This window comes from Cyanistes caeruleus, chromosome 1, assembly GCF_971803275.1.
Source record: "Cyanistes caeruleus chromosome 1, bCyaCae1.hap1.1, whole genome shotgun sequence".
Classification (NCBI taxonomy): Eukaryota; Metazoa; Chordata; class Aves; order Passeriformes; family Paridae; genus Cyanistes; species Cyanistes caeruleus.
In genome coordinates this window covers 5537794-5551184 of record NC_141701.1, presented here as the reverse complement: position 1 = coordinate 5551184, position 13391 = coordinate 5537794, and the positions used below count along the sequence as shown (strand labels likewise).

Here is a 13391-nt window from a genome sequence, read left to right as displayed (position 1 = left end):
GAGCACTCCTGAGGAGTTTTCCTGTGGCTGTGAGGATGGGGAGGCTGTGAGGATGTGCAGGCACCAGCCCTTGGGAGAGAAACACTTGGAAAAGCAAGTGGAAGCAGGATGTGGCTGGGCACTGCTTTGCCTGGTGCACAGTGCTGGGGACAAGGTGGCTGACCAGGCAAGTCTGTGCGTCTGACTTACTCCTCCAGGGTGCATTTCTGTGCTTGGTACTGCCACACACTGAGCATATCTTGGCCTGGAAGGATCTTCTGCACTCCTAGACTTGTATAAATACAGTGCCAGATTTTGGTGAGATGCCTTCTCCCTGTGCCAGCATTCCAGGGAGCCAGTGGTGACAGCCCATGCAACACAATGGCATGTGGGCCTCCATGACAAATTTACAGGTTCAGATGAAGATTGCACATCTAGGCACAGGGTTAGCAAATTCCCCAGGGAAATGTGTGAGTGAATTGGCTGTCAAAAGAGGGCCTATTAATGTTTTTCTATTGATGTGTTTAACATTAGGCACACGCTTGAAAATTGTGCTAAATCAGGAACACAAGGCCAGGAAGTGAGCAATGTATGTTCAATGACATGTCACCTACACAAAGTCCCACTGGTGTTATGGAATTGAGGCATTGTGAATGCAGTGGCCTAAAGTATCCTTCCAACAAAAAACATCAGATTGTAACAAAACAGACAAGATCCTGTTCAACTGAAATAGCTCAAGATGCTTTAAGGAGAGGATATATGAGAGTTAAATCCAGTTTAGCAGCTGAAATTGGGTTTGAAGCAATTTTTTCCCCGACATGAACAAAGTGTGAGGAGGGCTCTAACAGAGATGCAGAGGAGGGAGAAAAAGAAAGGGACAAGTTGATGCTTCCTGTTGGGACCAAACAAAGAAAAGTGCAGTGAGTGGAAGTCAGTGGGAAGGATGAGGTAAGAAAGAGCAAGATGAGAAGCTAAGAGCTAACAAGATGCTGAACAACCCAAGGTGCACAACAACCCTGACCTAACCCCAGAAGGAAACAGCTATCATGGAACACTTGGCACAAAAGTTTTGTCCAGATCTTTTATGTCTTCTATATTAAGAAAAGATCATGAGTGTTTGCAAAGCTCTGTAAAAAAGCCTTCAAATCCCCCCTGTGCCCACACAGCTGAGCTGCACTCCCAGAGTTGCAGAAGGCTTGGTTCCATCCTGGGGAGCTGGCAGCCAGCACTGCTCTGAGGGTGTAGAGTGAGCTCTGTGCTCTGCTGGTGCTCTGGGGTGTGGAGTGTGAGCAGGATGGATGCACAGCCCCGTTCCAGGGACAAACAAAGTGCCCACACCCAGGAAAGGAGCCAGAGGACTCAAGGAAGGGAGCGTGCAGCTGGCCCTCACTAAGGAAGCCTTAAGAGCTTTTAGGTTGGGAATGCAAACACAGGAGCTCCAAGACTGAGGAACTCAGCATCAAATGTTTTTTAAGTGCTTTCAGTCAGTCTTCCAAGATGGTCCTTCCAGCCTTTGAGCTGCTTCTTAAAGGATGGAAAGGGAGATAGAATCATGGAATGCATTGGGCCGCAAGGAACATTTTCAGGTCAAGTTCCAGTCCTCCAGCAATGAGCAGGGATGTCCTCAGCTGGATCAGGTTGTTCAGAGCCCTGAAGGGGGTTGTCCAACTCAACCCTGAATGTTTCCAGGGATGGGGCAGCCATCACTTCTCTGGGCAACCTGTGCCAGGGCCTCACCATCCTCAACATCAATATTGGGACACAGAGGCATTTCACAGAGTCACAGAGTAAGCCAGGTTGGAAGGGATCCAAAATAATCAGCAAATCTGACTCCCACCCCTTCACAGGACCATCCCCATGGCCTGAGAGCATTGTCCAAGCACTTCTTGAGCTCTGTCAGGCTCTGGGCTATGACCCCTTCCCTGGGGAGCCTGTTCCAGAACTGAACCACCCTCAGGGTGAAGAACCTTTTCCTAATATCCAACCTAAGCCTCCCTGGACACAACTTCTGTCCATTTGTTGCCTTTCATGTGAGCTGCTCTCTCTCTCCTCAGCTGACAGTGAATAGGCACTGGCACAGGAGCCACACTACAGAGCAGACAGGGTTCACAACCTCCAAGTTCATCTAGGAAGAGAAAGCTTGAGTGAAGCTGAAATTTCAGTTCCAGGGTCCAACACATTCTTCCAGAGACACTATACAGTATCAAGAGAAATTCATTATTATCAGTAAAAACACACAAGAACACAACCAAGAACTTCAGACTGATGAGACTGACAAAGGTGTAAATAACAAGACACAAGTATTTATTCAGTTGAAGTTACATAACTTATGCTTCTCCAGTCATTCATAGATGGGATCAACATCTGCTCTCACCAATGGCCATTTAAATTAGGAATAATTTATTGCAACCACTGGTTCGTATCAGATTTACAATGAACAGTTCAGCTCATTATGTTCAAAGTAATTGCTGGGTATTTCAGAGAAAGAAAAAGAAATTTTCAGTATCAAGAAAGGAAAGCAGGGAAGACAAGTATCATCCTTCTTTCAAGCAGTACAAGGACCAATCCTGACAGCAACCCCAGTGATTTTAAGCACCTTTCCCTCAACCTTTCTCTGAATTGCACTAACACTTAAATATCTTCCTTCTGGACAAATTAAAAATGATCCCCAGAAGGAAGAACTTGTGTTTCATCTCTCTCACCAAGACAAGTAGAAGTGTGAGAAAAAACGGGGAAGATATCATAAAAGCCAAAAGCAGCTAAGCATCCAAGTTGAAAAGGGACAGACTAGTCTACTATATAACGAACAGACAGACCCTTAAGGGTCAGCTCACACATAAGAACTTATATTTATGTGCACATATGACAGATTTATAATGGCATATTGGATACCTAGGAAATATGTAGCCTGCCTTTGTTATAATAAAACGTGTTCTGATTCTAACAGCTTCAGTGGGCTGTAGATCAGGATCCTTTATAAGTAAAAGGCACAGGAATGTTGCATCCCAGGACAGGCTCCACAGAACAAGACCCTCTCATCTCAGAGAACACTGTCAAAAAATTAATTAAAGAATAGTCTCTTAGCTGGGTAAATTGAAGCATCCTGACTGCTACAGCATCTACTTTACAATATTTTTATTTCAAATACAATGTGGTCCTTACAAAGCCTTAGTTGTATTCCTAGAATTTTATGGGAACAGTGAATAAAACCCAATTTGGATTTTGCTGCAAGAGTGTTGTGCAACGCTCATGTGAAAAACAAGCATTTACAGAGAATATTTACTGGTTTAGTTCCTGCTCTCCTTGGATCTTATTTTTTCTGTTTATTCTCTATCCAGGGGCAGAGAATTCAGCCTCATGGCACAATCTGGTCAGCCAAGCTCCACCAACACAGAAAAACAGGCCCAACTCATCTGTTGGACCCTCTTTGCAGGGGTGTCTCAGGCCCAGGGCCACTGTGCCAGTCTAAGGAAGAGTTTTGTTACTGGACCTCACTGGCACCTGACAGAGCAGTGAATCACTGCAAATAAATCTTCAGCAGGGCTCAGATTTTCATCAGGTCAAGACAGAAAACTTCCACTTTCAAGGCTGAGTACAGAGCCGCAGCTCCAGCACAAACATTGATAACATTGCCACAACACAGGTTTTTAGAGCTAATACCCTGCATACACTGGAAATACAGCTATCATGCTACATCTATAGTTCCCTCAGGTTAGGAATATATTTAGGATGAACAGTCATTTGCAAACATGCAATGAATGGTGTTTTGAGCACTGTCTTTCCTATGGAAAACACCAGTCACATCTAAAAGCACCCCTGGGCACGATGCAGAGAGCCAGAACTGAGCAGGAAGGGTCAGGCCAGGCATTCAGTGGGGGCCTGTGTTTGCATGAGTTCTAAAGAAACAAAGAATCTGCAAAGGGGTTGTGCATGTAGATTTAAATCATGTAGAGCTAACTGGAGTGTCCCTGCCACATCTTGGTGTATCCACCCCCAAAACATTCAACCACCAAATTTAACTATGTTTTTAAGAAAAGACTGAGATAGGTTTTTAAACATATGGTCCATGAAATAATGTATTAATCACAGAGCTAAGACATTTCCCTGCTTTACATGGGGTAAAAACATGTCTCACTATACAAAAACATTATTCTGAAAAATAGGCTAAATTATCAGTACATTCAACAACTACTTTCACACTCAGGAATTCCATGGCCTTAAGTGCCTAGTAATTAAACTTAAAAAAAAAACCCAAACTTTAAAGAAAACCAAAAAAAAGAGAAAAAACCAGACACATTTAAAAAGCAGCATATTAGTATGCAAAATCTAATGAAAACAGCTTGAAAAAACACACAAAAAGTTATATTAATGATCTTCTGATTAATTCTGGTGGATCTTCAAGTCTGCAAATGTTTCAAGTGACTATGACTGTGTCAAACAGAACTGTGAAAGCCTAAATTCACAGGCAAGCCTTAGGCAGACCAAAAGTTGGCTTATTTATTCTCTCAAGGACAAAACTCTTTTGCTCTTCCTCACCCTCTCTCCTTCCTAGTTCATAGATCTGCCAAACTAAAGTCAGTGACTTTACCAGGAGCAAGTGGCACTGGGCTCAGGGGAGGGAGAGAATAACTGGAGGCTATTCTTACTTTCAGTAACACACTAAAAAGCACCACTACTGCCATTTACTAGCAAAGACACCAAATTCTCAGCAAACAAATGAACAAGAGCAAGCCAAAACAAAATATCAGAGATCTATACCCCAAGGGAGCATGCCATGGGTCCAGCATAAACCAGGAGGAATTTCATACAGATATACAAATCTTACTGAAAAATGATCAAACAGGATTATTCAAATAGGATTTAAGACCTTCAAGCACATAGCAAAATTCAGCCCTCAAACCACTGATATCAATGGAGTATATTGAAGTATATATAATACATATAGTTTCGAAGGCTTTCTGGAATCAGAGGAAAACTTCAGCATAGTTATAATCTCTCTCTCTCCCCCCCACCCACACTGAAATTAGCTAAAGCAGCTGTCCAAATGACTATCAGCCAATTCAGAAAGTGTTCAGCTGTTCCTCCAAAGTAGAGACAGTGTCCTGGGGTTGGACAGAAACAAGCTGGGGTCAAGCAGAGGATGTGCCAAGCACTGCTGTGTGCTGTGGTTAATCAAGCAGCACACAGAGCATTTACAGCTTAGCTGGGGTCACGGGCTCTGTAGCACGGATGTGGACACTGGGAAGGCAGAGCCAGGACAGAGGCAGCTCCCTGCTGCAGTTGTCTTCATGGAATTTGATATTCAGGTAGAAATCGCCCGTGTAGAGGAAGAGGAGTGATCCAAAGTACACAGAGTCTTTGGTTGGCTTTACCTGGTGAAGAGAATGCAAAAGTCAGTACAAATAAATCACCAACGAGGCAAATTAATTGCAGTTTGCAATTCATTAGCTCCTTCAAAGGGTCTCAGAGCACTCCAGATTCACATCTTAATAATGCTCTCATACAAAAAGGAGTAAACATCTCGTCCCCATTCTAGTAAAACTGTTACAATAAAAAATTAATCCTGTTATTCACTCATGCAATAAATCTGTGCCACAGCTCAAGACATGAACCTTTAGGAGTCACTGATTCCAAAACAGAATATGTTTAAGGTAGACATCACCCTAAATCTCTCCTTAGACTGCATTTACCAACATCTCTATTATAAATCATGTCTCTGAATTAATGTTAAATACAAGGTTAAACACCATTTAACAGCTTAGCTACAACTAAGTTAATTCTCACTTATTACTGAGACACAATCTGACTGCAAATTCTAATCAGGATTAGGTCACTATCATTGAAATAATGAAGTTTAGCAAGAAACTTCCAAGAAACAGTAGCCATCCTGATTTTACTTGTCCAAATTAAATATACAGAGTTCACACTGTTTCTACATTTATGTATCTTCCTTCATCACAAATCCATCTACAATCCATATCTTCACAACAAATAATATATCTCAGTCCATCATTTCAGCAAGACACTTCAGTAATTTCTAACTTTAACACTCCCACCACCGTTCAGCATGTGATAATGTTTGAATTAGTATCTGCTTCCACAAGATGTTAAATCCAGTTTCAGGATGCCTAGAACTGAGTTAAAGTTACAGCAAATGCTAAGCACCAAATCAACACAAAGCCATTCCACTGGATGGAATTTCTACAAAAATTGTGAAAAAGCAGCTTCATCCCAGCAGAAATGTCCCAGTAAAGGCTGAGGCTCTGAGACGTGATCAGGGCTGTTCCCTACTACAAAAAAATTCATCATGTGGTGAACTGGGACATGAACAATGGGGTGTGAACTGGGAAAGTGCTCATGGGCACCCTTTGCTGAAGGACAATTTGCCAGTGCTTGGGAAGCCCTGAACAAGGATGATGGGAAGGCCATGGAGGGGAAGAGGGGAAGAGGGCAAATGATGAGCAGAAGATTTCAGGGGTGCCGGGAGCTCAAGGTTATTCAAGAGAGCTGAAAAATTCCAGCCACCACCTTCCATGAGGCAGATTCCCTGTAGCTTTCAGAAGTGAAGGGAATGAGCTGTTTCCATTTTCTCCTGTTCCAGTTTGGACTTTTGTTGCTGGGTTCTTTAGCCAGGAGACATGCATGCTGTATAATCCCCTGCATTATCAGTCTGCTTTGTTGGACCTCCCTAAACTGGAACAAGTCAGAGAGGAGCCACCAAGTTGTTAAAGGTACCAGAGCAGCTTTTCAATGAAGACAGGTTGAGAAAGTTGGGGTTGTTCAGCCTGGAGAAGAGAGGGTTGAGTGGAGACCTCACAGCACCTTCCAGTATTTGAAGGAGCTACAGAGAAGCTGGAAAAGACTCTCAATCAGGATTAGTCATAGGGATCAAATAGTGATATGGGGATCAAATTGAAAGAGGAGAAATTTACTTATACGGAAAAAATTCTTTACTGTGAGGGTGGTGAGGCCCTGGAACAGGTTGCCCAGGGGATCTATGAATGTCCCATCCCTGAAAGTGTTCAAGGCCAGGCTGGGTGCAGCTTGGAGCAACCTGGGATAGGGGAAGGTGTCCCTGCCCATGGCAGGGGGCTTGGAATGAGATGAGCTTGAAGTTCCCTTCCAACCCAAACCATTCTGTGCTTCTATGACACTAAATTGCAGCTCCTGCACAAGGGCCTGGCTGGTCACAGCCACATCCTCAGAGCTGGAGAGCCCAGGCTCCTTTTGGTTTTGGTGCTGAGCACTTTTGCTGACCTACAGCAAACTTGTATCAGCATCGTGTCATCCACGTGAATGATCAGAGCAGCCACAGCTGTTCCCCTGACCCTGTCCTTGGCATCTCCCCTCCTGGCTGGGTACAAGTTCTTGCCCTCTGGCACTGCGTCTGGACAGGCAGAACAACATCAAGCCACGTCCCTTTGCCTTCTCCCAGGGCTGCCTGCCTGATTTCTGCCTCACTGGAACTGATGTGGACTTCCATCCAGAGGAGGGTGAGGCAGGCACCAACACCAGCAGTGGGTGCAGGCAAACAGCAAACGAAGCCTCCTCAGGCCCCTCAGCTTTTTCAAGCTCCTGGTCCATATTTCCTAATCTCACTGCACCATGAAGGAATATCTGTAACAGCACAGCTCAGAGCTCTTGGCAAGCAGGAAGGTGGCTTCAGGCTCATCAGCATCAACACCAGACACCACATTCATGGCTTGGGCTCTACCCACATCTGTTGTACTGCCACCACTCTATCAACACTTGTGGTTTGGAGGAGAAACGGAAGCAGAATGAGCTTGAAACCTTTGCTTTGCTTAAGTGCAGGTGGCTCTGCAGAAGTCTCAAGATGTTTCCTTCAAAACAGGAACCAACTTTGGAAAGGAAGCCTGCATCTCCAGTGGGGCTGCCTACAAACATTGCCAAAAGATCAGACATTCAGATGCAGCAGCCAGGTCAGCAGAGGGTCACATCCAGCCCAGCGTCTACATCAGGCACAGGACTAATTTTGAGGTTAAACCTACATTTAGGAGCCCAAGATATGCAAGCTCCTACTACAAAAGGAGGATATCTAGTCAATGCAGACAGTGGAGCAAACACAGAATGGTGTCCCTAGGCAGCCTGCAGAGCCAGAATAGAGTTGCCTAAACACGGGTAATGGGATGGCCTAAGGCACTGAGACACCTGCAGAGGACTGGGAAGATGCCCAGGATGTCTTTCTTACAGGATTTCTGGCAGCACCTGGTGGCTGGTGGGATACCCACAGCACCTGTATGACAGCAAACTTCTACTTTTAGGCAACTGAATCTGAGCCCTGTGTTAATAAGCCAGGTTCTATCTGCTGCACAACACACCTCCACTGACTGATGGGAGCTTAGTGGGCAGCACCCCTGGTGACACCTCCTCATTCAGGTGGTCTCAGTCTGGAACTGCATCCACCCAAATGTCTGCAAAGTGGATGACCACATCTAAGCCAGCTGTTCAACACAAAGATTCACCTGACCAAATGCAGAATGAGGCAAAATGTTCCCTAAACTGCATAAGCTCTGATGACTAGCTCAGCCACTCAGAGGGGCTTGTCCAGGTGGTCAGGAGACACCACCCCACTGACTGCAGTGCGTGACCCAGATAAACTGTGAGGAGCACAACTCGTGCCTGACCCAGAACAAATTCGTGTTGTCCTTCAGTCCAGCAGCACACAGCTCTGGAAGTGCCCCTGCCCAGATATCTGCCTGTATGTGTGTTGAATCATTCATCAGGATGCTGACATTCCTGAGCCAGGGCAGAGTTAAAACAGGTTTTGTTAAAATTCCACCATTCATGGAAACAAAGATGAGCAGCTTGTACCTCAGAAAATAATGATCGAAAATGAAGGAAAAAAGACCACATTACTCCTTTGTTCCACCAAGATAGAAGAAAAATTAAGTTTCTAGCTCCATCCTAATCCTTCCCTGATTTAGGCTACCATGTGGGACTGCGATTGCTTAGAACTAATTACTACTTATTTATACTGCTGTAGTACTTAGGGAGCTCAGTTGGAGATTAGGGCTGGTGCCAGCTACTGCTCGCTGCCCCAAAGAGTTTACAGTGTGAATAAAACAGTGCCAAGAAAAATAATTTGTTCCAGATGGGCCACAGAGGACCTGCCAGGAGTGAGCAAATGTTCACCATGGCTTCTGAGCTCATTCAAAATGACCATCTACTAATGAATTTCTCCTCATCTCTCACTACCAATCGCTTGGGCTTGTGTGTGATAACACACACAGGAAAAATCCTGCTTGAGAATTAAGTAATGGCACAAGCAGGGACAGCAAGGGAGGATGAAATGCTGGAAGTTACAGGATTCTCCACAGAAGAATGTGAAGAATATTTTTGAAAAGAAAAAAGAATATTTTTGCCTTTAATTTGGCCAAAAACAACTGTCTGATCACCGAAATATTCAACATTGATAAGAACTAAAAAAATTTGATAATAGGGCAAAAGATAAACTTTATATTGTGAAGCAAGGGGAAAAAAAAAAAAAAAATCCACTGTATTTTAATGGGTAGGTTCCACCATGTTAACTTGTATTTCAAAATCACCCACTGAACAAAAAATGTCAAATATTTAAGTCATAATGGAGAAAATCACTTTTTCTGTCAAATACAGAGAAAAGTAAGGCTAGCCAAATTAGAAGCTTTGCTTAAAAATACAGATTTTACATAATTTAAAATGCATGGAAATAACCCAATATACTTTATAAATTTCCAGAAAAGACTTTTCTTTTTGAAGTAGCATATCCCAGTAGAAACTTTGTGTGACACAAACCCAGGCTGCTGCATTGAGCTGAGGTAAAAGCACAAAGAGGTGAATAAGCATCATTACATTTCTTCCAAGATAAATCTTCTAACTTGGGCTTCAGGCCACAAGAAAGGGAAATACAAAATTGTGTGACTTTTACCCTTTCAACAATTTATATTCACACTGCAAAGCAACATGTGCGTCCTGAAAATTCCTGTATATATTCCCTGTCTTTCAGGTAGCAGTAGAAACTGCTTTGAGACTTTTTAGTCTGGAATCAAAACTAATGCTGAATTTTTGAGCATGAGGCTTAACATGAAACTAACATTTAGGAAGGCAGAAGGATGTGTTGGGGTTTTCTTGTACCAATAATGAAGTTTCTGCATGACAACAGAGTGAATTTCCAGGGTGTGAGGAGTATCTGCCCTTGCTGTAATACCTGATGCTCCCACTCATTCTTGACCACCCACCAGTGGTACACCAAACCAGACTTGATTCTCCATCCTTCCTCCCACCCAGCTCAGCCCTGCAATAAATCATGTCAGCATCTCTGTGCTAGTGTCAGTGTGAAGTCAGCCCAATTAACTTAAACTGCTGACCAATGTAGTTTTTGCTAAACTGGGGAACTTTGTATGAAAACAAGTGTCTGTCCTGATGGGCCTGCTGGGGGAAGAGGGGAGCATCTTTCACAAGCAGCTGGGAAAGGGCAGCACCTCAAGCCACCTCCACTAAACAAGAAAAATAGTCAAATGCCCATGACCTCAGGTTAAAAAAATGATGGGGACATTTTTAACAGCTTCCACACAGCAGCACTGAGTTGAAAACCAGCAGGGAATCTGGTCCAGTATTTCAACTTCAGTTTACAAAAAAGAGAAACTCTGGTTGTCTTTCATCCCACCCAGCCACGAGCTTCTTTGATTTTTTAACCAGTGTCTGTCTGACTTTTGGCCAAACTCAGAGCATAAGCACAATTCTGAGCATGGTGGTTCTTCCCTGAAGCATCAAATGCACAAATCAGTGTTTTCCCATTGTCCCCCACAAACAAGTGGAACTTTTTGAAATCTACTTTCTATTCCTAAATTAGTTATTATGAAGGAAGAAAGGGCCTCTGGAAGACATAAAGGATTTTCTTCCACAGTCAGGGCTCTACGTCCCAAAGAAACATGGCCAAGCACCTTCCCTAGGAGCCTGTGTAGTGTCAACACTACACACTGTGAAATGCAACACTCCTTGTCTAAGAGTCAACATTTTATTCATTTCACCTTTTTGTATGGAAAGGAGGACAAGCAGCAGAAAACAATTCTATTTTTAACTTCCTGGGGACTGTGTTTACAGGAGAAATGTCAAAATACTGAGCAATGGGGCAAAAGCAGGGACCGTAACGTATGAGAAGGCCGCCTGGGCAGGCATCAGGGATGTGACCTCCTGACTTTTTGCCCCGTAGGAGACTCAATCAGAAGGTAGGAATACATCACACTGACATCTCCCTTTTCCCTCATTAGCCTGGAGGGTCAGGCCCTTTGGCAGCTGGGCATCCAAACACCACCACTCTGATTAAAAACTCCACATTGTCAGAAACAGAGTCAAAGAAAGCCATCCCTGGATGATTTCTGTTGATATTATAAATATTGTTAATATTTAAATTATTCAGCTATAAGAATGAAGTTAGCCCCCATTAAAATTCAAGGTGATGGTATATTTCATGCTCATTAGCTTTTAGAAATACTTTCTCCCGTGATGCGTAATTGAAAAATATGCATGGTGACTATCTCTGTGGTTAACCTTTAATTTCTTTCAAGCTAAGGTTCACTTATATATTTAATTTTGACAGATATATTTTATTACCAATCTGAAGAGCTGACCTAAAAAAAAGGTCCTAAGCACTATCTCAAATACTCACCCCCTTCTTCATGTTTATTTCAGGAGTTATCAGAAATGCTGCTCATTCCATTCTGCAGCACTGCCTGAAAATTTTCATTCCAGGTATTTTGTTACTGTATTTTTCAGAGGGCAGGATGTGGGAGAGAGTAGCATTATCTGTATTTTGTATTTTCAGCATTTTGCCTTAGAAGTGAAAAGCTCCTAGACTTGATTTTCTGGAGAAACTTAGAGAAAAGTCATAATCTCAAATTTTTTTAAAAGGTTGTTTTGTTTTGTTTTTCTTCTTTTTAAACATTTCTGTATGGTTTTATAAAAGCATGCTAAGCATGCAGGAAATGAACCACCTCATCACACTGCCCATTAATGCTTAGCATTTTCTTTTTGCAGTCAGTTGCATTTCCTCAGGACCTGACTAAAACTGATTTGCTGAGTTCCTTGGCTCAGCCTGGGGAATGTTTCTTACGAACTAAAGAAAAGAAAAGTTATTTAAAATCTATTACTGCAGTCTGGGCTGGGTGACTCAGGGGACTGATATTGAACATTCAATATGGTATTGAACATTCAATATGGTATTGAACATTCAATCTAGGGTTACCCCCTCACATTCAGCCAGGGCTGGGGTGACCAGAAGCTCCTGCCTCTGATAATTTTTCTAGTGGTTTACATGGTAGGAAATTGCAGTCTTAAACAATTTCAGAGAGACCATTCCTGATAAACACAGCACCACTGTTAGCAATAGCTGCCATAATCACGGGGCTTTCCAAAAATTAATCTGCTTTAAAATGCACAATGGAGTAATGAATCCCCTTTCAAATGCACATCATTCAAAATGCTGATGCTTGTGATAAAACAACTCACGGTATCGATGTAGAAGGTGTTGGAGCCCACAAAGGTGATGGCATCCTGCAGCTCGTAGTTGTGCACCCCATTCTGGTAATCCTGGTAGGGCATCATGGTCAGAGCAAAGGGCCCCACGCTGTGCTTGCTCCAGTTGGTCAACTTCACCTGCAAGGGGACAGGGTCCCCCACCTGGCACGTCACCACCACGTCGCAGTCACAGACCTTGCCATCAACCAGGATGTCTGCAAATCAAAGAAACAAGTCCTCATTAAGCTGGACACCTGCTTCAGAAATGGCATTAATCCTGACAGGAGACTCAACAAGAAAAAAAACAACCTCAATGAAACCAGGAGTGTGGGACAATTAATTTTGGGAAAGAAAACCCAATGTTGTGCTGTTGTACCTACTTGAGAAAAACCAGCTCATGAGGGCCTGATATCCGTCCACAGCTGTTGAACTATGAAAAAAACCCAATTATGATCTATACACAGGCACCAGAAAATATTTTTTAAACTCCTCCCTTGAAGGCCAAAGCCACAGACCATTTCTCATGGTGCTACAAATCAACAGCATGAGGTGAAGGGAAATACAAACAGGAACCATCAATACAAACAGCAGCTAGAGAGATCCAGGGCTGGAGGCCCATGTTCATGTGTTACAGCCAGAATAAATCCTTCTGTATGGAGGTGAGCATTTGGACCAGAACAGACATTGGCAGAATTTGCAATGCAATACATATAATATAATGCAGATTATTAGGAAAAGAGGGATTTTAAAATTATACTAGAGTACTACAAGCTTGTTCACTCTTTGCACTTTAAATCACTCTGGGATTTCTATTTTTAATTTTCTACTTTTCTTTCCCTTTCTGGGACAGCAGAAAATATAAAGCCTCTAAATTGGTTACTGCTGGGACAATGACAGCC

General features: G+C 43.1%; 1 protein-coding gene across 13 annotated transcripts in view; it reads right to left on the bottom strand.

The window, feature by feature from the left end:
* Nucleotides 1–2262: 2262 nt before the first annotated feature.
* The window catches only part of TRAPPC9 (trafficking protein particle complex subunit 9), a 448540-nt gene continuing 437411 nt past the window's right edge, over nucleotides 2263–13391 (bottom strand). For all 13 annotated transcript variants that reach the window (XM_086877400.1, XM_086877457.1, XM_086877389.1 and 10 more), the window contains 2 exons: nucleotides 12484–12707; nucleotides 2263–5351 (listed from right to left, as the gene is read on the bottom strand). In XM_086877400.1, the coding sequence (XP_086733526.1) occupies nucleotides 5172–5351; nucleotides 12484–12707 (404 nt within the window). In that variant the 3' untranslated portion in view covers nucleotides 2263–5171. The remainder of the gene's footprint in view (nucleotides 5352–12483; nucleotides 12708–13391) is intronic.